The sequence below is a fragment of the Cyprinus carpio genome, chromosome B1, assembly GCF_018340385.1.
Source record: "Cyprinus carpio isolate SPL01 chromosome B1, ASM1834038v1, whole genome shotgun sequence".
NCBI lineage: Eukaryota > Metazoa > Chordata > Actinopteri > Cypriniformes > Cyprinidae > Cyprinus > Cyprinus carpio.
In genome coordinates, this window is record NC_056597.1 from 19,808,329 (window position 1) to 19,831,946 (window position 23,618).

Below are 23,618 nucleotides of genomic sequence, written 5' to 3' on the forward strand. Positions count from 1 at the left end.
AGTCATCGTTGTAAAAAGAAGAGCATATTTTCAAAGAGTAGAATCATACACATTTAAAGAATATAGTGCAAGTTAATTGCATGTTATTTGCACCTACATGAAAATGTATTCAGCTATAGTTAACAATATATGCAATTAGGTGAACTTAGTATTTTTTGACCCACTTGGAGTACATCTTTACAGGTAACTTCATAATTCTATTGTCTCATAAATATTCTGTTGTTTAAATATGGTTACTGCTGAATGTACAGCCAAGCATTTATGGTAAACTAAAATATGTTTTACTATCATTGCTTTCTAAACGTGTATGCTATGTGCTATTTAAAAATATGATATTTGTAATTACACATTACACAAGTTGCAGTTGCAGTTTAGGACATTTGAAATATAATCACTTTAAATGTAATATTAAATAAAACTAAATTATAATCACATACATTAAAATAGGCTGTTTTACTTTAAAACATGACAAAAGATTATTTAAACATGGTTTAAAGGTAAAACATTTAATGTACAAAAAAAGTGCACTTTTTAAAAGTGTTCTTAAGCGTCTATACTCTCTTTAAGTACTCTTATGTGACCTTTATGTGGACACTTATTTCAGTAACATTAGGCTATATTATATAGCTATATGCAAGTAGGCCTACATTTATTTAAATACATGCTTTTAAGATTTGAAGTGTGTAGGTTACATGAAATACAATTAAGCACACTACTTTTTCTAGTTCAGAAAGGTAGTGTAGAAAACTAACCAGCTGTAGTTCATAAAATCAATATTGAATTAATCTTGGACTGTATATTTAAGACATAGCCTGTCTGAAATATTTTAATTGGCTGGCATGGATTAGACGCCATATTTAATTTTAGCGAATGAAAACGAAGCTGTGTAAAAGATGCACCGTTTATGTAGTGGGTTGTAGTCTACCAAAGTCCCCTTTCAGGGTCACGTTTTGTATAATATATATATATATATATATATATATATATATATATATATATATATATATATATATATATATATATATATTCTTTTTTGGATCGAAAGCAAAGCAAGGCAAAAAAAAAAAAAAAAAAAAAAAAACATTACGACCGGTTCAACAGACTGCAAGTCTGTCAAAATACAGCATCATTTTCATGTGGCACACCGTCCGCCTGTCTTAACATCTATACGCTACAGTGCAAGCGTAACGATACGAGAGAGCTTCGAGTCCTCGGTTCGGCTTTTTCCGGCTGCAGTCGGCTCAGGGAATGCAGACACCGAAGCATGCAGACTCTAGTGTAGCCAGTGGAGACGGGCAAATAAAAGAAGGGAAAGGGATAAACAGCTCCAACGACTGCCCAAGAAGAGCGGCAAAAAATAAAACCAGCAGGTAAATCATTCAGAACACAGCACTAATAGATTTTTCAATATCGATATATGTTTGACACCTCACTCTATTACTGTACAGGTAGACGTTGTCGCATTCCATGACAGTGACTGGGCGGACCTAAACTGTACCCCACCGGCCCGTAGAGCTAATTTAACATATGAGCAAGAAGAAATACTGGCAAATGTCAATAATAGGAGTCAAGCGAGCGGCTTGTGAGGGATCAGAGCTCTGAGACTGGCTGGCGGAGCCCCGTTAAGACGCACAAGCGGATTAGGACTCGCGAGCAGGTGCCTTTGTTGGCTCGCGCCGTTGCTAGTGGAGACCCGCAGTAGCCCGACGCGCTTCTTTAAAATGAATGCCTCCAAATGAGCGTCTCTTCAGCAAACGGGGGATAAAACGCGTTTGACAGGTAAGAAATATTCTGCTACCTCCAGTTTGATGTTTTTGGTAGTCTTTTCAAGAACAAAAATGAAACTTTCTGTATTGTACGTCAGTTAAAAAGTGCTGATCGCAGTTATATTACAGTACAGTGTAAAATGTTTATGAAGGTTAAATTATTCATTCAGATTTAATGCCCTGTGCCTTTAAGAACCATAAAACGGTTTGTTTAAATAATTATGCGCATAACAGAAGGGCGCAGAAAGGGAACGAATGAGTACTTTAGATGTACGCAGTACCTGATAGATTATTTAAATGAGGGGACGCATGTCAACTACATGCATTTTGTGAATAGGCTTCACGAGCGCACGGTGAAGTATTTTCACGCACGAGCAGATGGTCTCCGTTCAGACTGCCGAGTAGTGGGGGATTTTAGCTGATGCAGTCTCTCGCTCTCTCTCTCTCTTTCTCTCTCTCTCTCACACACACACACACTGTTAGAAGGTGTTTCTCACGTATGCGGCTTGTTTAAGACAAATCATGGATACACTCATTTCTGCAATCTATCTATCTATCTATCTATCTATCTATCTATCTATCTATCTATCTATCTATCTATCTATCTATCTATCTATCTATCTATCTATCTATCTATCTATCTATCACCCATCTGTCTCTAATCATCATGCAATGAGCGGCTTTAATTTTCTAATGTAAATTTTTAAATATTGAATATTGAGAATGATTGTATTATAACTGCCCAGATCTATTCCTCATAGTTTCCATCAAGCTGTATTTTCCATATACTTGGCAACATCCCTGTTTGCTTTATCCAAAAATTCAGCCTTGCCCATCCTGTCTATTTCTATCTGCCTTTCTGACTCTAGGTGTGTGTGTGTGTGTGTGTGTGTGTGTGTGTGTGTGTGTGTGTGTGTGTTTGTGACATATCAGGACACAACTTTGTATAATGACATGGGAATGACACAGGTATTACAAGGAGAGGGTGACCTATGAGGACGCTTCAAAACGCTTTTAAACCATACAGAATGAGTTTTTTTGAGAAAGTAAAAATGCACAAAGTTTCCTGTAAGGGGTAGGGTTAGGTGTAGGGTTGGTGAAGGGCGATAGAATATACAAGTTGTACTGTATAAAAACCATTACGCCTATGGGATGTCCCCACTTTTTCACAAAAACAAACATGTGTGTGTGTGTGTGTGTGTGTGTGTGTGTGTAATAAACTCATCTACATCTCTGGATGTAAAGTGTACTGCCATGTTCCACTGACTATTACCAACATTAGTTTATAGAGTTGAAATTAGATGACAAGCTTACTGCATATCTAGCAATAAGCTTTTGAAGCATCTGTGAGACGTTGTCACAGTTCTTCTGGATTGAGTCTGTCTCAGTTTGTTCTGTTTCTTCATGTCATTCCAGACAGACTGTATGATGATGAGATCAGATCTCTGTGTGGAGCACTAGCTGTTCTCAGACTCTTTTTGCAAACAAAAATCTCGCTGGATTATAACAATTAATGGCTAAATGAATGTTTGTAAATGTAAACTAATATTTTCTACTGACACACTAAAGCAAAAGATAGAAATAACTGACTTAAAACCATTTTATGCTGGTGAAAATACTAGTATTCTAATATATATTACCACATAAATGTATAAATAAGGCTCAAAACTCAACTAGTTGGTTCCAGTTATTACAATTTGTTGTTTTCTCAGTTCTAGGAGTTTTTTAACCAATGCGAGTTCTGGCACCATGTTCTACGGTTCCACATCTGCCAGCATGTCTCTGCCATCCAAAAACCGGCTGAAGCGTCAGAGTCGCACTTTTACCCAGGTTCTGTACCGGACACTAAGTTATCGGGATCGTCGTTCTGTGACCGACCTACCTGAGCAGGTACGGGACGATCCAGCTGAGCTTTCCACCCAATCATCTGCACCAGGTGTGCTGAAGATATTTGGTGATGAAATCAGTGCCGGCGCTAACTACAAAAGCGTTCTCGCCACAACTCGCTCCAGTGCCCAAGAGTTGATCAAAGAGGCGCTTGAGCGCTATTCTCTAAACAAGGCCTCGGTCTGTAGCTATGTGTTATGTGACGTGATTGGACGGTTTGAGGGCCCAGATCGACGGTGGCGGACTGAGTGCCTTCGGGTGCTAGGAAACAACGAGAAACCCCTCCTCTTGCAGGACCTCTGGAAGCCAAAGGAGGGTTACTCTCGTCGCTTTGAGCTCAGGCGAAGAGCTGAGGTTGAGGAACTGGCAGCCAAAGAGAAGGACACAGTGACTGCAGGTAATGCACAAATGCATTCACTGAGAAACATATGCTCAGCAGAGGACGTTCTTGTTGTGTGATTGTATTTTCTAATGAACTGAAACAGGAAAATCCAGTACAGCAGAGCAAAAAAGCACACAAGAAAGTTTTTGCTTAATTTCAGTATTTACCTTTCAAGACATCTGAATGTAAACATTATATTACAATTACTGGACCAAGAAAAAAACATTACAATTATTTGAAAATTTTATGTTTTATGGAATGTTTAGAGATGTTTCAGTATACAAATAATTTATTTAAATGAAAATAATTTAATAACAATGATTTACTTAAAAAGTAACAATTACAGTACACAATTATCTAGTAATTTTTTTTTTTTTAATTAGAATAATTTTAACTACAATAATAATTTTAATGAGTAAATTATAATTATATAATAAATAAAATTCAGATTTTTGTCTGGAACGCAGCATTAGCATGACTGCCATGATCAGTATTAAACTAATCATTAATTTCCAATTCAGTCACACTGTTATGATTAAAATACAAATCAAATACTGTTTTTCTTGTGTTTCATATAATGTGGCAAATTTATTCAGAAAATGTTTATGCTAAAACTTTGACAGCTCTAATAATTCAATATTATTGGATATTTCAGATTATTGGATAAGTCAGAAGCGGGTAACTGGAAACTTCCAACCATAATACTTTCCAGTTAATCACACACATATTTTTTTTTTTTCACATGAGTATTTGGTATTTTTATGCCAATTATGGCAAAGATAAATATCATGAACACAAAATGCTTGCATTAGTAAAAAATAGCTTACACAGAGCAGAAAAGGTATCTTTATATATTACGCTATAAACATAATGTTGTACAATGCTCTTCAGTCACAACCATCTTTGAAATGAGTGTGTTTTCAATCTTTCCAATCATTATTTTTAAATTTGAGGTTCCATAGTTGTTTGGAATAATATAGTATTACCACGTTGTAAACAATATTAAGCTAATTGTTAGCTTCCAGACACACTGTTAGGATTAAAATAAAAATGTAACACTATACTTCTCTTATTTTTAATTATAATCTTGATTTTAAACATTTGATTGCCAACATTTGCAAAACAGAAGCTTAAAATCTGCTATCACATCGCTCTTTTTAAGTGCTGATAGCTGGACATAAGAGTTGTGTTGAACGTATCACTACTATCAACACTGTGGAGCTTTGATAACTGCCACTACATCTTAATTGCTCTTTGACGTTCAGGGCTGCTCAGGTTCACTAATGCCGACACACAGATGTCAGAGCAGGTGCCAGAGATAAATGCACGATTGGGTCTGCAGTAGTATGGCTGGCCTCCAATAGTTGAATTGAGGTCTCAGTTTCACTATTTTATTTGTGCTCTTTTATTGCAGACTAGTCATAATACTGCCATGTAACTCTCTCTCACTCTATCTCTCTCTTTCTGTTTGTGCCTGGATGCTGTTGTACTAAATTACAAATTCAACAAGGTGGCCATTGAGCCAAAACACAGGGTGGAAGTTAAATCAATATCAGCAGGCACATTACTCAGGATAATTTATCCTCAAATTGAACTGCTTTCCTTCCTGGTGGGGTGGAGAGAATGCATGTGTGTGTTGGTTTCTTAGTGTAGTTGTACTTTGGGGCCAAATTTGGAACTAGAAGTGGGCTATATTTGATAAAACCTTCCTTTGGAGACATCTTTAATTAGAATTTTTATATAGATTTTTGTTATTCTAAAATGCAAAATATTTTTATTTAGGGTTTGGATTAGGATCATGCAGTACTATTTATAATTATCTTTAGATTAAGAGTCCTAATTTTGATTGCTTTATAAGGTTAGTTTGTCGATTTTCAGCTTTGTGTTGTTAAAATGTTAGTAGCCTATGTACTTTCTCTCTTACCTAAACCAAGATGTCCCCATTTACTTTTCAGCAACAGTTGGCCACATGATGTTTTACACCATTTAGCAGACTTTTGAAAGCTTCAGTTTCAGGGGTTTTGTAAAAAGTACAGATTGTACTTCCACGTTTTTGTATTCCTGTTCACAGACAACCGGATAAAACCCAGTGCATTATGGGTGTTGAAGTTTTCCTGTCTATATTAACCACAGCCCCTTTTCTCTGTTTTCTGTAGTCAAAAATGCCTTTTACTACATTGACATCCAACTTATATTGAAAAAAAAACATAAAAAATAAAATAAAAACATTGAATTGGTCCTGGTTTGTGTAACTAGAAGCTTCAGTTAATCTTACTTGTTGGAAGAATCATCTGCTCAAGTAATGCATTATGGTATCCTGGGAATTTTCCCAATTATAAGCTTGCTACTGTTTTATTTGGTGCATAATAATTTCTCATGGGGTGCATGTTGTATAAACACATTTATTGTCGTTCTTGTCTACATGTGACTGCATTTTAATTAATGAAAATGTCACAGGCTTATTTGGGGATCTTAGTCGTTAAGCTTGTTCAGAGTGGTCTTCTTAAACTTGGCTTAGTGTCCTGCTGTTTCTTCATGGGAAGAGACGCTGCTGCTCCTCACGTTTTGACTGTTCTGAAAAATGAATGTGTCTAGTGATTTTCACAGTCAATCAAACGGGCAGTGATGGTTGAGAAGGTGGGAGCGTTTACATCAAGGGTTTATGAAGGTCACAGATGAGTAAAGGTGAAGAAGGGTTGGGGGATTACATTTGCAAGTCAGCACACCATCTGCACACACACATATTACTCAGTGACAGATGCTGCTGGGGGCTTTATGGATAGTGTTGAGGTATTTACCAACACATGCACGTTTTATAACAGGTTTGGATTGGCAGTTATGTCTGCATTAGCACAATGTCAGAATATTGTAGAACGATTATTAAATTGACCTATACCAGTTCATTTCTATATCAAAAGTTTCCTGAATAACAAATGGTTGCTGTCACATCAACGCTGTGTCTTCTCGTATCTTTAAAAATAATTGTAAAATTTATTATAGAGCCAAAATCACATGAACTGCTACAATGTTAAAAAAAATCTTAATTTTTCACAGCGATGCCATAGAAGAAACCATTTTGGTTCCCCAAAAAGCCTTTCAGTAAACACTTTTTAAAATAATAATTTTTAGTTAGTGTGAAGAACATTTTGAATAATATTTTTCTAAAGAAACTTTTTCCACTATAAGGAAGCTTTTGTGCAGTGGAAGTGTTCCATGGATGATGAAGGTTCTTGATGGAAGCATAGCTGCCAGTGAAGAACCTTTATTTTTAAGCATGTAGATGGCGTTAAATATTAGCTCAGATTAAACATCTATGCTGCTATGCATCACAAGAAAATGTAAATAGAGGATAATAGTCAAATTTGCTTGATTGAATTATGTGTGTATATTCATGTTTTTTTTTTTTTGTGATTTGGATTTGTTGTGGTGTTTACCCATGCCCAGGGACTCACACAAACTCCCCTGTGCTATCTTCAACCTTGAGTAGAAGTGGGCATGGTAGATGCCATCGGAGCTCCCCCCGGGGCTGGCGTTTGATACAGCCCTGTACAACTATTGTTAAAGGTGGGGACTGTCCTCAGGTATGGTGTCAGCCACCAGCCCCACCTCCATATACAATACCATTACTTTGCAGACCCATTATTTACCACATTGCTTCATGCACCATTCAAGTGCTGACTTCCTAAACCCAGCAATATATCACCATTTATTACCCCCTTTGCAATTATTAGTCATATCCCTCATTGCATGTCCCAACTGGACAAGAATATTACCCTTACTTTATCATTTGGAAATATTTTCTATTTATAAAATCACAAATTAGCTTGTAATAATTAAAATGTTTAATGTTTTTGGAAGAAGTCTCACCAAGGCTGCATTTTTTTGATCAAAAAATACAGTAAAACAGTGATATTGTGAAATATTATTACAATTTAAAACAACTGTTTTTTAATTTGAATAGATTTTAAAGTATAATTTATTACTGTGATACAAAGACTGAATTTTCAGCCATTACTTCTCTATTTGGTTTCACATGAGCATGTGCTAAATGCATAACTGTAATACATAGATATATAAATACAGAATTTAGTTTGGGCCTAAAGAATGTAGGCCTGGTATCTTTTTGCCGAGGTCATATTAAACAGCTAGTTTATCCAAAAATTCAAGAAAATATCCTCACTTACTCACCCTTATGTCTTTCCAAACCTGTATGAATTTATGATTTTCTTTTGGAAACAAACTAAATAAAATGTTTTTGCATTATATTTACACTGTTTTTTTTTTTTTAATGGGTATGCAAGCTTAGATATTACAAAAAAGCACCATACCATTAGTCAATAAGACGTGTGCACTATTTTCCATATCATACAATTGCTTTGTTTAAAATGAGGTTACTTAGTATGGCATAAACCTGAAATGTTTATCTTTATTACACTTTGCATTTCACCTCCATATTCACTCCTTTTTGTGCATTGTTGTCCTCTAATTCTTTAAATATACTTGTGTGTATTATCATGATTTAAGATCACTGGTAAGTTCTAATAACAGACAGCACAAATAAAGGTTAGATTTATTTTATGATATTTCTAGTTATATTCTTTTTATTATTATTTTTTGAACAAACAATTTTGAGTCAATATCTATTGTTAAGCTCATCTGTTCAATTAAACCCCATATGGATAGTTTTTGGCTGATGACAATGAGTCACAATTACCTAAGTGGTTTTCTCTCCCCGAAAGATATCAATGCTCAAGCAAGGAAGCTACAAAGAAACCGAGCGAAAGGAACAATGACACTCCAGCACGGCTCCTCATTTTGCCGCAGCCTCAGTGAAACCAGCCTTAACTTGGTGGGTCTGCCTGGTGAGGAACCTAAACGGTACTACTCCACTCTCCCAGGGCCAATCAGAACACGCTCGGCACGAGACGCTGAGACCCGTAAAGAAAGAGATGGGGGCGGAGTTAAACACTCTCTCTACCAATCACCACACTTGCTTCTTCTTCAAGGGTACAACCAACAGGTATAAGCAAAAATCACCTCTATCAATTGTCTATCTGTCTATCTGTCTGTCTGTCTATCTGTCTGTCTGTCTGTCTGTCTGTCTGTCTATCTATCTATCTATCTATCTATCTATCTATCTATCTATCTATCTATCTATCTATCTATCTATCTATCTATCTATCTATCTATCTATCTATCTTTCTATCGGTCTATATATTGGTGTATCTATCAGTCTGTCTGTCTCTGTCTTTCTCTCTCTATACACATCAAATGTTTGGGCTCAGTAAATTTTTTTTAAATTTATTTTTTTTACCACTACAGTATTTTTTACAACAAGGGTGCATTAATTTCATCAAAATTGCCAGTGAAAGCATAATGTTATTAAACATTTTGTATTTCATATTCTTGAGCACCAAACAAGCATATTAAAATTATTTCTGAAGGATCATATCACTGAAGACTGTAGTAATAGCTGCTGAAAATTCAGCTTTGCTATCACAGGAGGAAATTACATTTTACAATATAATAATATAGAAAACAGTTATTTTAAATTGTTATAATATTTTACAATATTACTGTTGTTACAGTATTTTCAATAAATAAATACAGCCTCGATGAGCATATAAAGACTTTTTAAAAAACATAAAATTGTCCCAATCCCAAACATTTGAATAGTGCATACTATATTACATCATAAAATGAAAAAGGTCAACTTTGATTTGATATATCACATAAGAATGTTTTTAAGCTGTTTTTAAGGTTGTAAAGGTTTTCTATTGCTTCTGTCTAGTATTTCTAGAGTAATTGTTGAGTCTTGTATTGTATGCTTTTCTTTTGTTGTGTCAGGATTGCCTGGTTTACCTGTTGAATCGAGAGCAGCACACAGTTGGTCAGGAAACAGCATCAGCACGGCCAAACATCTGCCTGTCATCTCCAGATGTGCTTCCACTTCACTGCCGAATACGTCGTGCATCGCAACGGCGCTCTTCCACGGACCAGCGATTACTTCTGGAGCCCGTCGCTCACGGCAATGTACTTGTTAACTTCATGCGTATTGAGCGGCCCACTCCACTACATCATGGGGATTTGCTGTCCTTTGGTGCTCATTACATCTTTCTGTACAAAGACCCACTAAGTGCGAAACCTCTTCCTCCCCAAACTCTCACTCGACTTCGGGCACTGGCACGACTATGCGACAGCGAGTCGGGGAGCGTGCCTGAAAAAGGGGACGCATGTCGTATGTGTGGGGCCGTATTACATGAACCAGTGGTGTCTCAGCGCAGATCTAAGGCTCCTGCACGAGGTGCACAGAAACGAAAGCTCACGCTGGAATTTGAGCGGGCTCACGAGGATGCACTGGTGAACCGGGTGCTGACACTTATTGAGCCGAGCGGAGATGACCACAAGCTGACACCAGCATATTTGCTTTGTCTATGCATCAAGCACTCAGCAAATACATTTCCACCTGGCAGCTTCGGTAAACTATTGCTGAAAATTGCCAAGAGGATTCAGACCATAGCATGGGTTAGTACTCACATCAACAGCTTAGTTGTGTTTGTGTTATTTTTTCCATGTTAAAATACTTCTATACAGATTCAATGTGCAGAGACAGATAAAAGTAAGTTAATTTTAGGTTTATTCCCTGAAAAGTATGGATGAACAATATACTGCTATATTGGATATTAACTGTAGGCTAATTGATCCATATTGGTTGGTATCTGACCTGACACATGACATGAGGATAAAATGTATTTATTGTGGCCACGATTTAAGAATTACTTTCCATAAATTAGGAATGTGTTTCCTTGTTTGATTAATTTGTTCCATCCTTTTAGTTAAATCATGGCCACAAATTAGGAATTCAACAACTTATTAATATGTTTGCCCGTCGTAGTACATAGTGGCCACGTTTGTTACAATTGATTCTCTCATTTTCATTTAAATAAAAGTAACCACGATTTAACTAAAACTAGGGAACAAATTCTTCATTTGTGGAAACTAATTCTTAAATTCTGGCCACATTAAATATATTTTTGTCTGCATGTCATGTGCAGGGTTTCTAAAGACCAATAAATATTTGATGCCAACCAATACCAACAAATTAAATATCCAATATGGTATCAATATATTGTACTTTTTCAGGGAAATAAACATAATTCTATTCATCATTCAATATTTTTACCTTTACCATCATATAATGCTCACTAAAAATGAATCTTTAAAAACTCTAGTTATTAAATTATTAAATTAAATAAAGAAAATATTGTTAAATGTAATCTCAAATCTCAAAATGAATAACAGTTTTTACTGTACATCATAATGTTGTAATGTCTAAATTGCTTGTACCATATAAAACAATTGATTTTATTATTTAGGAAATTAATTATGCACTTTACCTTTCAGAAAATGTAAATTTCTTGCAGCAAGTACATGCGTTTGACCTACTCAATAGTCTGTCACTTAAGCCCAAACTACATTTCCCACAATTCCTCCAACTGTTACGCTGTAATTGATATCATGTCACTGAGGCTGATTGTATTTCAGTATGGGAGAAGAAAATGATGGAAAGGCAAACAAAGCAAGTTTTGTCTCCATGACTTTCCAGTGTTTGATTTACAATGTTGCACTTCAAAAACACTTAGATACTGCATGTTTGCAATGTCCAAGTGAAAGTGTGTTTTTTATTTACATAATGCACAGCAAAAGCATTAGAATGAAGAGGATAAATCCCAGAAGACCCATTGATTGATTTTCTGTTGTGAGGGTCAGTACTGCAAGTCACCTCACATGCCCTTTTGTCTTTGTTGACAAATGCATTTGCCTATGTTGATTTAAACACTACAAAATTAGTAGATTCATGTAATTTGTGAATGTCCGTTTAACCTAGTCCCAATGAAACTATCCTGAAGCATTTAATGACTGTCTTTAAACTCATTAATTATTAAAATCTAGTTTTAGAAGGTCAGCCGTCAGCCCCAATGTTAACCAGCCAAGGAAAAGAGCAAGGACGAAAAGTCTGAAAGCATAGAAACGATACCAAGGTATTATACCTCCCACGTGAAGCTATTCAAAATTTTATGACATTAATTGCCGTCGGTGTCTGTGTCTCGCAGGAGAAGACAAAGGAGTTGGCACAGAAGCAAGCTCAGCAGTGAGTATCATGTTCTGCCTTATAATATGCACATGTGTGCACTTTGAATGTGTGACACTCTAAGGTCATGCAGTGTTGAATAGACCATCACTAATTCTGAAGGCTGATGAATGTGCGTTTTTGTGTGGTTATACAGTCAAGATCCTGCCTCACTGTCTCTGCTCAGCATCTCAGACCTAGTACCTGATCTCCAGTTCATTTTCTTCTGGATGTCCAATGCCATCGAAATACTGTATTTTATCCAGCAGAAATCACCTGCATACATGCAGACTATTGAGCTCATGGATGATAAAGGTATGAAACACACTCTGCATGGATTGAGAACTGGGTCTTAAGGGTCCAATACTGACTTAATTAAAAACACTAAATAGACAGGAGGATTAGAGACACATATTTGTTATTATTTTTTTCCTTATTGCAGCGGGATCTAAAGAATCTCTCCTCTCAGCAACAATATCAGCAAACGAAGAAGCTATGACCATACTAGAGGAATTGATCATGTACACCTTTCAGCAGTGTGTTTACTACATCACTAAGGTAAAGGGTAGTATTACGTTATATGTGTGGCGCCACCATTGTAAGATGTTACCAGGGCTGCTGGGAATGAATTATTTAATGTGTGTGTGGCTGCTGGTTTGCTTATATGTCTTTAGGTCTTCTCCTCCACCTCATGTCCTCTCTGTCTTCCCTATTTGTAGCCTGTCAATCATTTTTGAGTAGTTAATAATAGTAATAGTAATTAATAGTATTTATTCGTAGTTAATAGTAATTATTTATTTAATGGTATGATAGTTAATTTCCTAAATGATTCACAGTTGATCAAATATCAGTATTTTGAATAATAAAATGATAATTAAAATGACATTATGTTATTGTACCAAATAAGTAAAAAATGTCATACTTGTTGCAAACAGTGATGTAGAGGTAAATTTATTTTTATTTGTAGTTTTATTTACTTTTCAAAAGTTCGGGCTCAGTAAGTATTTTTTCTTTTCTTTTCTTTTCTTTTCTTTTCTTTTCTTTTCTTTTCTTTTCTTTTCTTTTCTTTTCTTTTCTTTTCTTTTCTTTTCTTTTCTTTTTTAAAGAAAGAAATTAATATTTAATTATTCAGTATTCATTAAATTGATCAGTATGCATTAAAATAAATGAACAAATCCTAAAAAAAGATATCACGGTTTCCACAAATATATGAAGCAGCACAACTCTTTTCATCATTGGTAATAATAAGAAATGTTTCTGAGTACCAAATCAGCATATTAGAATGATTTTTTTGATTGTTTATTTATAACATACATGTCTACAATAACTATATACAAGGCAGGGTTTAGCATTAAAAAAATTCTAAAACTAAATTCTGTATTTATATATCTATATATTACAGTTATGCATTTTGCACATGCTCATGTTACACCAAAGACTGGAGTAATGATGCAAAATTCAGCTTTCCCATCACAGGAAATGAATTACATTTTAAATATATTACAATGGAAAACTGTGATTTTAAATTGTATTAATATTTAACAATATTATTGTTTTTACTGTATTTTTGATCAATGTCATATAGGGACAATTTTTAATGAATTAATCATTCTATGTTAGATAATACATTCAATTGACAGCTCTATATATAATGTGTATCCGTAGGTGTCTGGTTGTGCATGTTATTATAACAAATGGCTGTTCTTTGCATTTCAGACCTTGTACGTTGTGTTGCCCGGGCTGTTGGACTGTAACCCATTTGGGACGGAGTCTGCATCAGAGCAGTGCCGGCGGGCTGTTGGAGTGTGTGCGTGTGCTGTGTGTGTGATGCCAGAAGCGGTTCGCAGGGTGGTGAGTGTGTTTCAGACTACATCAGACCTGCTGCAACAGTACCAGGTCCATTCAGAGATTCAGAGTCAAATGTTTGCCTACCTCTTCTTCTTCACCAACGTCTCACTCTTCAATCAACTCATCGATAAAGGTTTGTTCAAGCTCAGCTTCTAGAATCTTTTTACCTTTTTGATTTCTGTGTAGCACACACAGAGACTCAAGAGACACACTCAAATATTACTGTCATATATTTTCATTAAGCATGCTGCTATGGCAACAACTGGACATAGGCAGTGAGTCAGCAACTGCAGGCAGAAGAAAAAGGGGTGAAAGAATGAAAACTGATGAATTGAAACAAAGTATTTATTCTGCCCTCTAGTGTTGAAGATACTCTAACCTGTGAGCCAATGGACTTTCTCCATCAGTTCTTACATTTTTATTAGTGAGAAATTATACTAAAGTATACTAAAATTATGCAAAATTATTTTAATATTTTATTTTATTGAAATATTAAAATTATTTGGAAGAAGTCTGTTATGTTCACCAAGGTGAATTTGTAAATTTATTTGATCAAAAATACAATAATGTAGTATTATGAAATATTACAATTTAAAATAACCATTTTCTGTTTGAATATAATTTAAAATGAAATGTATCTCTATGATGGCAAAGCTTAATTTAGCGACACATAATCCTTTAGAAATAATTCTAATATTCTGATTTGGTGCTGAAGAAACATTTCTTATTATTATCTAAGTTGAAACCAGTTGTGCTGCATACTATTCTTGATGAGGCCATGATAATTTAAATTCATTCATTCATTTATTCATTCATTCAGAAAACTGAGAAAATTCAAAAGAACAGCATTTATTTGAAATATATATAATGTAACATTATAAATGTATTTACTGTCACTTTTGATCGATTTAATGCATCCTAGCTTTTGAACAGCAGTGTATGTTTAAATCTAATATATTTAATGACATGGTTTGCTTGTTGCAAAACCAGAAACCAGTTTCCTTTTTTAAAGGGTAGTGCGAAACATATGTCGTTTCTGTGTGCATTACTCACGGTCAGGGGAAGATTATTTCTCCAGACACCCATAATCCTCTTTATGTCATAACAGACAGAGGATCAGAGCTGGTCTTACACACAAACACCCACTAACACTCACACAATTTGACATGTAGTACTGTAATAAACTGTGACTACAGTTGTGACTATTTACTGGAACCTTCTTCATTTGATAACCAATATTACAGTATGCCATGATTAGTTTAGTGTTTTCATATGTATCCTTTGCATAACAATTGTAGCCTATGTTTAAATGTGTGTTTTAGGCCCTGCACGTGGCTGGTTTCAGCGTTCTCGGGTCCTGCAGATCCAGGCTAGTGTCAAGATGCTACTGGACTGGGCTAAAGGGGCGGGGCACAGTCATCTCGCTCACAAATTCTTTGCCAAGTTCTGTAGTGCTGTGAGCATCCTTGCCACACCACCACAACAGCTTTCACAGGTAATGCAGTTCATATAAATTTCATATCTGTTTTATATAGTAAGTCTGTTTGTATAAGTGATCAGTCAATGATTTATTTGAGTCCAGAAATTTTTGCATAATTTATTCATTTGGAATTATCAAAATGTTAAGCTAATGTATTTTAATTAGATATATAAATTGTGTTTTTGTCATATTTAGAAAATCATATTTTGATTACAGTATTAATTATAGTTAAATATATGTGTTTAAAAAGAAATCAATATTGCACTGATAAAATGAGCTTCTTGCTATAAATAAAGTAAAAGGTATAATTAAAAAACTGTTGATCAAAAAACAAATTGATAGTAAATTTTATAGTAGTGTAGTCAACAATTTTAATAGATAGCTTGACTGTAGTTTAACTACTTAAAATTATGATTACCTTTCTTTAGAGTGAAAAAGGTTCTTAACACTGAGAAAGAAAAATGATTACTGAATTATTACTGATTACTGAAAGGTTATTTGGGAAACCAAAAAAAAAAAAAAAAAAAACTCCATTTGTAACCTTGATTTTTATTGTGTTTGTGTTTGTGTGTGACAAGGGAGGAAGCTTATAAATCATACAGAATTATCTTTTTTTTTTTTTTCTAAAATAGGAGAAAGTTTTGTGGGAGGTGTAGTTTGAGGGGTACATTTAGGGTAAGGAGATAGAAAATACAGGTTATACAGTATAAAATCCATTACATCTATGTTCCCATAATGTCCCCTTGAAACATGGACACCCAATGTGTGTGTGTGTGTGTGTGTGTGTGTATGTGTTTGTTTGTAGATTAGTTGGAAAGCTTTGTGTACAGAGCATCCATCTCTGAAGCCTGTGCAGCTACATAGAATCCTCACACAGTACCAGCTCATGGCGGAACTCGGTCCTCTACCAATCTGGCAACCAAGCAGTGAAGATGAGGCATATATCTACAGAACAGGTAGACATATTAAAGGAATATAAATGAGTACTGTCAGTTTTTTTTCCTGAGACTTTGTGCATTCCAGTGTACATTATGCATATGTGTCTTTTCAATAGTTGATCTGCTAGAGAGTTTTGAGAACCACCCTCCTATTGTGCTGCCGAGTGCTGGATTCAAGGTGGACCTGGAGAGTGACAGCGTGGAGGACAGTATATACCGCCAACTACTTTACGTTCGTCATTTCCTTTGGGGTCTTCGCTCCAAGAGCCATCCTTCTAATGGCTGTGCAGACCGTCAGGATTCTCAGGTACATTTTGAATAAAATACTAATAAAACGCTGCTGTCTTAAACTAAAAAAAAATCATTAAGACTTTTGAAAAAAGTATTTTCTACTCACTAAGGCTGCATTTATTTGATGAAAATACAGTAAAACTATGATATTGTCAAATAACTGTTCTATTTTAATATATTTCATTTATTCAAAACTGATTTTTCTGCAGCCATTACGCCAGTATACAAAGTCACATGATCCTTGAGAAATCATTCTTATATGCTGATTTGCTGCTCAAAACATTATTATTAAGATATATTCATCAGCATCTTGCTTTTGCTGGTCATTCTTAAAAAAATGTGAACTAGCTTAAGGACTGTAGCTCAGAACACTAAGATTCAAATTCTAGACATGAGAGTCATTCTTAATCTGATTACAAGATTAGCTGTTTAATTAGGAGCTGCCGGCTAAATTATGGCCATGTGTAAGTCAGTCTACAAAGAAACCATACAAATTTTCCAGTGTTGCATTACTGTTCAAAGATTATCCAAGCCTTATTTCATTGTTTATTTGTTTCTGTCATCAGTTTAACTGCCATGGTATAATTCTGTTAAAGATTTTTTTTTTTTTTTTTTTTTTTAAACCAGAGTACTGAATGTTGATTTATCTTTCAGCTACTCATGCAGCTGAAATGAACAAAATGCACATCCCTATTAAAAACCCTTTAACAAAACACCTTTCTTTTTATAACATATGAAGATAATAAAATGTATCCAATGTATTGTGGGTTATCAGCAGCCAATCCTATTCATTTATATTGTAGTCACCATATTAATTTTAGCTGTGAAGTGACTGTGTCTTCAAGATATTGTAGAAAATAATACAAATATAAAGTCCTTTTCTCCAAAGCAAAATTACAAAATTTTTAAAATTCAATCATTTTTTATCTCATCATAGCAATCTATTCTTAAAAACACAAACATGGAAAGGAATAACTGACATGTTTGACCTTTGTTGTCAACTTCTGCTTTGCTCTGTGAGAAAATATGGATATTAATAAAATGATGATAACATGGTAATTCGGTTCTCCAGCGTGAGCCTCCTCAGCCTCACTCCAGTCCCCATCCAGCACCTCCTTTGCGTGGGGAGGGAGAGGGGGAGGTGTGGGTCTCCTCCGCGGGTCTCGGAGGAAGAGGAGAGGGAGCTGGAGCTGAGGAACGACCCAGAGACAAGCCGCCACATAGCATTCACTACAGAAACGGGACCAGCGTCCGTTACGCCAGCCAAACCCAAGCGACAGACTCTTCCTGTATACTGACTCCACCTAATACGCCCCTCTATCCGGAACACACGTATATACACTCCAACACACAGTCCAATCCAGCCCACTACCCTGAGCATGCTTCACAAGAGCACACACATACACACTCTCACACAAAGTCCAATGGTTGCATGCGTTCAACTCCAGAGCACAAGAAAATCAATGGCTTCATCAGCAATGGCATTGAAGGCAAGTCAAAAACGCCTTTTGGGTCGTGGATGTGTGTGTTCTTTCTGCTAGATTTTGTCTCTTGGGTCATTCCTGTTATACAGTACATATATATAAAGATGTAAAATTCAAAATGTAGATGCTCTTCAGAAAAGATCTGGAGAAAATTTGCATTACTTGCTCATCAACGGATCCTCTGCAGTGAATGGGTGCCGTCAGAATTAGAGTCCAAATAGCTGATGAAAACATCACAATAATTCACAAGTAATCCACACCACTCCAGTCCAGTCTATCAGTTAATGTCTTGTGACACAAAAAGCTTTGTGATGTTTTTATCAGCTGTTTGAACTGATACAACTTTATTTAGTTAACTGGATTATTTATAAAAGTCAAGAAAATGCTTCCATTATCAACAGGATAGAGCCTATAACAGGATGGCAATAAAGTTTTGTGGCAAAAAAAAAAAAAAAAAATCATTAAATCCATTATTAATACTTTTACTTACCAGCATGTATTTATTTATAAGAGACTAATAATTGATTTAATATTGAAGTGCTGTTGTTTTCTCACAAAAAACTTCCTGGAGCATGAAATCATTAAGGAGCTGGCTTTTCTTAAAGGCATATTATAAAATATTAAAGCCATATTATGAAAGATTTAAACTATAGAAAGAGAGGACAACTGAGTAAAAAAATTAAAAACTACTGCTATATTTTCTTAATTGTGGTATTGCGATAAAAGAAAATGAATAAGATATTGCACATAATGCAGACATGAAAATGTACTGTGTAGTACGAATGACTCTGTTAATGTTTGCACATGTTAGTTTTGATTATTCAGTGACAGACATATAATCATATCTGATTTGTGTACATTTATTTCACTTGAATGAGTTTATGTGTGAATGCATGTGTTTATTTCTTATAAACATATGCACAGATTTCTCTGTGTATAGTTCTGTCAGTTTTCTAAGTGTTTACACTCTGCATCATTTAATAACTTTGTTTGCATGTGCAGCAGATGCATTTTCCCATTGAGAACATATTGATTTTGTTTATTGGCCTGACTACGGAGTCTGTGTGTAGAGTCTGTGTGTGCGTCAAATGAGCACTGAGTCCTGTGTGTGTTTGTTTGTTTATCCCTGCCCCACTCCAGGCCCTTTGAGTGGTTGTGGTTTTCCTTTCCCTGTCCCTGTCTCTCATCTGGCCCCAAACTCTGATGATATCTGTTTCGTCTTTGTAGTGGACCTGGATAAAGGACCTTACGGCCTGGGAATGGGACTTATCGATGGGCTTGTGAGTCTCTGCAGTATTGCTCTATTGAAACGTAACACTGATGGTCAATGTTCTATGCATATAACCCATAAAACTATAGATTTGTTCTAAAACCTTGACAGCATGATGCTCATACATATACTGTAGGCTCAGTGGAAAAAATATGCCTCTACCTACAGTACAGACCAAAAGTTTGGAAACATTACTATTTTTAATGTTTTTGAAAGAAGTTTCTTCTGCTCATCAAGCCTGCATTTATTTGATCAAAAATACAGAAAAAACAGTAATATTGTGAAATATTATTACAACTTAAAATAATAGTTTTCTATTTGAATATACTTTAAAAAAAAAAAAATTATTCCTGTGATGCAAAGCTGAATTTTCAGCATCATTTACTCCAGCCTTCAGTGTCACATGTAACATCCAGTCTATCACATGATCATTTAGAAATCATTCTAATATTCTGATTTATTATGAGTGTTGGAAACAGTTCTGCTGTCTAATATATTTGATGAATAAAAGGTTAAAAAAGAACTGCATTTATTCAAAAATAATAAAAAAAATTCTAATAATATTTATTCTAATAATATATTTTCTTTACTATCACTTTTTATCAATTTAACACATCCTTGCTGAATAAAAGTATTGATTTTATTTAAAAAAAAGAAAGAAAAAAAAAGTACTGACCCCAAAAATTACTGACCAGTAGTGTATATTGTTATTACAAAATATTTATATTTTAAAAAACATAGCTTCTTCTTTTTTTTTTTTTTTATTTACTTTTTATTCATCAAAGTTTTACTAAAAAAGTATCACATGTTCTGAAAAAAAATATTAAGCAGCAGAACTGTTTCCAACTTTGATAATGAATCATCATATTAGAATGATTTCTAAAGGATCATGTGATAATGGTCCTAAAAATTCAGCTTTGCATCACAGAAATAAAATGATAATTTAAAGTATAATAAATTTAAAAACAATTATTTTAAATTGTAATAATATATCACAATATTACATTTTGTTTCTGTATTTTTGATCAAATAAATGCAGGCTTGATGAGCAGAAGAAACTTCTTTCAAAAACATTAAAAATAGTAATGTTTCCAAACTTTTGGTCTGTACTGTACATGTTTGTATATCTCCAAAAAACCTACCTTAATAGGTCCCACTGTATATTAGGTGGCCTTAGCTATCGTGAACATACATGTTTTTACATTGTATTAATATTTTTTTTAAATGTAATTACATCTGTAAATCATTTCTGTAATTACATTTATAATGTTGATCAATCCCTTACACCTTAACTCACCCTTAAACCCACCCATACCACCAAACCTGTCCCTAACCTTACCCGTATCTCACATCAATAGCAGCAAAAGTGTTTTACAATACAATATAAACATAATAAGTACATTGTACTTATTGTTGATGTAAGTACATAGTAGCTTAGACCACCTAATGTAAAGTGGGACCCCTTCATACAATTCACTGCCATTTCCAATTGAAATGAACACTAGTGGTAATAAAACACCAATGTATTTTGTTTCTTTTCACACAAATTAGGAATACAATGTCAGATTTAAATAATAATAATAATAATAATAATAATAATAATAATAATAATAATAATAATAATAATAATAATAATAATGCTTTGTTTATGTGTGGTTCCTTTTCAGTTCTATGTAATGAAATCAAAACATTTTTTATCATCCTGCATGATTTGTAAACTAATTAAAACTATCATTTTGACATTTTAATCACATAACAGCTTTATAATATAGGCTTTTCTGATGCAGTAAACTTGCTCAATAGCTCACCCGGTACAGCATAGCATTGCATTTGAGTAAGAGTCTCGAATAACCTGATAAAGTCCTGATAAAAGAGCTCAAAGACTTGCAGGAGCAAGCTAAATTGTCATGGTTGCTTCAGCAAATGTATTTTTACTTAATTTTGCTTTTGTTAACACTATATGTTAGGTTTAGAGTAGGTTGTACACTTTTTAAATGCAATAGAGCATTAACCTTTTAGCACTTTTAGCCCCACTCACTGGAAATTTCACTTTGAAAGTGTAAGGAAACATGCAAGCATCACAAAAACACTCTCTTGAAGGGTGTTCAAAAATATTGCCAGCAAAATGATGCTTCTTTATATTTTGATTTAGCCCAAATATAATCATCCATGGCAATCCTAGAATTGTGGAAAGCTCATTAAAAATAATCCAAATACAATTGACAAGTTAAGAGAAATTACTTTATTTATAGGTAGCAAGGTAGCTCAGGTACAGAGCTTGTGTTTAAACCCTCAATTTTATTATAAAACGGCAAAAGACTTTTACATTTTGTGCTGATCAGTTTCTATTTACTGGACAGATGTCTGATTATGGTTTAGACAAAATTCTGATTGATATTACAGTTTGGGCTGTAAAAAATACTGGTCTGTTGGAACCGAAGCTTTCGCTACGATTCCATATTTTCTGTTTTAAGAAAAAGGCAACAAATAGGTCTCTGTTTTCTCATTCTCTCTATATACAGCATACCCCTCTGAACTCTCCTGGAATCTACATCAGGACACTGATTCCAGATGGACCAGCTGCTGCAGATGGGCGACTTTGCATTGGTGACAGAATCCTGGCAGTGAATGGGACCAGTCTCATTGGAGCAGACTACCAGAGGTCAGTGCTCGGCTAGCAGATAATGTTTGCAACCAAAGTGTTAACGTAATACTTTCACCAGGTATGATCCTTTGCAATATAAATGTGTTCTTTTAACCCTGACATTTGAATCCCGCTTTGTCTGTCTCTCACAGTGCTGTCGATTTGATTCGTCTGGGGGGAGGACGGCTCCGGTTTCTTGTCGCCAAATCAGATCTTGAAGTATCAGAGAAGATCAGTGCCTCTTCCTGCTGAGAGAGAGGCTGCAAGTGTGACCCTCTGCCTAGACGAAATATGAGGAGGACAGCGATTCCTCTTTTCTGAGACTGGAGAACAAGCACACTATAGGACCTCTCAGCGACTATAACTCAGCCCTGTACAATACTGCACTCTTTCTCATTCAGAAGGACAGTTTGACATCTCTGTCTTTCTTTATCTATTAGCCAATCTGGGTTTGTTTCTTGAATCTCAAGGAATATTGAAGGGGAAGGTATTTGTGCACATAATCAGGCTGATACTGTAAAATCTAATTAATATTCACATGAACGGAGACATGAAACGGGGCGAAAGTGGGGTTTTAAAATGCATCATTTGCTTTATAAAACATACAAACAATCAAGAAGACAATAAGAGAACAGAAAATTTCAATAGCCTTGCTAAAAGGCACAATGATGAGTCTTTATCTTATCCTTAATGGTTGATAAAAAGATCTGAGATGAATCTCTTCTTTTTCATTAATTAAAGCTTCTCTCTTTCAAATTGATAGTAAACAAAACTTTGGCTCAAATAGTTGATGGTTTCTCCAATGAACATTATATATACTAAAAAACTGCACTTCAAGAGCTTCATTTCATGGTGCAACTTTCTTCCTCTCTGCATAAATATTTCAACAAAATTCTCAGTTGGCTATGTTAGCAGTATTTGCAACAACTTTAAGTTCACTAACTCACAAACTGCATATATACAAGCATATCATTTTCAAAATGATAAAATGTCAATATAGGACATAGAATTCATAAGCTGTTTTGTTTATATTTGAGAGGACATGACTGCACAAGTTTTTGAACACAAAAAAAAGTTTATTTTTTCCATTATTTCATGTTTGTACTAAATCAATATTGCAGTATTTCATAAATGCATTTTTTTTTCTCATTTGTACTTGTATTTGGAAGATTTATAATGTAATATACCTTGCTATTAAATCGAACATTGAGAAGTCAACTACAATTGAGTATGCAAGTCTTAGTGTTTTTAAGAGATGCCTTCAACATTGTCCAGGAGATGGCGCTAAAACACTGCAGATGAGTTGGACAAAACGGTAAATGAATCGGATCTTCTAACTGTTGAAAACTATTTATTTATTTATTTATTAACTATTATTTATCTGTTTATTTTGTTTTAAAATCCGATACAACTATAAAGTCCGAAGTCATCAAACCCTTTGTGTTGTGGAATTAAAACTGTATTAAAACTGTAAGCATACAGAGAAGAGAAACATGA

General features: G+C 34.7%; 1 protein-coding gene across 3 annotated transcripts; it reads left to right on the forward strand.

Annotated features, from left to right (window-relative positions):
• The first annotated feature begins 1,190 nt into the window (after positions 1–1,190).
• On the forward strand, positions 1,191–23,353 carry LOC109050239 (Ras association and DIL domains). Of its 3 annotated transcripts, none has more exons than XM_042716962.1 (17): positions 1,191–1,370; positions 1,449–1,779; positions 3,479–4,050; positions 7,480–7,599; positions 8,775–9,055; positions 9,883–10,560; positions 12,150–12,187; positions 12,324–12,481; positions 12,609–12,724; positions 13,883–14,147; positions 15,337–15,509; positions 16,300–16,450; positions 16,549–16,739; positions 17,796–18,213; positions 19,435–19,487; positions 22,000–22,139; positions 22,274–23,353. In XM_042716962.1, exons 3-17 carry the CDS (start codon positions 3,516–3,518, stop codon positions 22,371–22,373), a joined length of 3,417 nt encoding a protein of 1,138 aa, XP_042572896.1. In that variant the 5' UTR covers positions 1,191–1,370; positions 1,449–1,779; positions 3,479–3,515; the 3' UTR covers positions 22,374–23,353. The 3 variants fall into 3 exon arrangements, with proteins under 3 accessions (XP_042572896.1, XP_042572895.1, XP_042572897.1); XM_042716961.1 differs by having other exon boundaries at positions 19,348–19,487; positions 22,274–23,352; XM_042716963.1 differs by lacking the exon at positions 7,480–7,599 and having other exon boundaries at positions 1,194–1,370; positions 19,348–19,487; positions 22,274–23,352.
• Positions 23,354–23,618: the final 265 nt, after the last annotated feature.

Coding starts and splice junctions, on each gene's coding strand:
- LOC109050239 (XM_042716961.1), top strand. CDS start 3,516: ATGTTCTACGGTTCCACATCTGCCAGCATGTCTCTGCCATCCAAAAAC. Junction 7,600..8,774: donor CTGTACAACTATTGTTAAAG/GTGGGGACTGTC, acceptor TCTCCCCGAAAG/ATATCAATGCTCAAGCAAGG. Junction 10,561..12,149: donor GGATTCAGACCATAGCATGG/GTTAGTACTCAC, acceptor TGTGTCTCGCAG/GAGAAGACAAAGGAGTTGGC.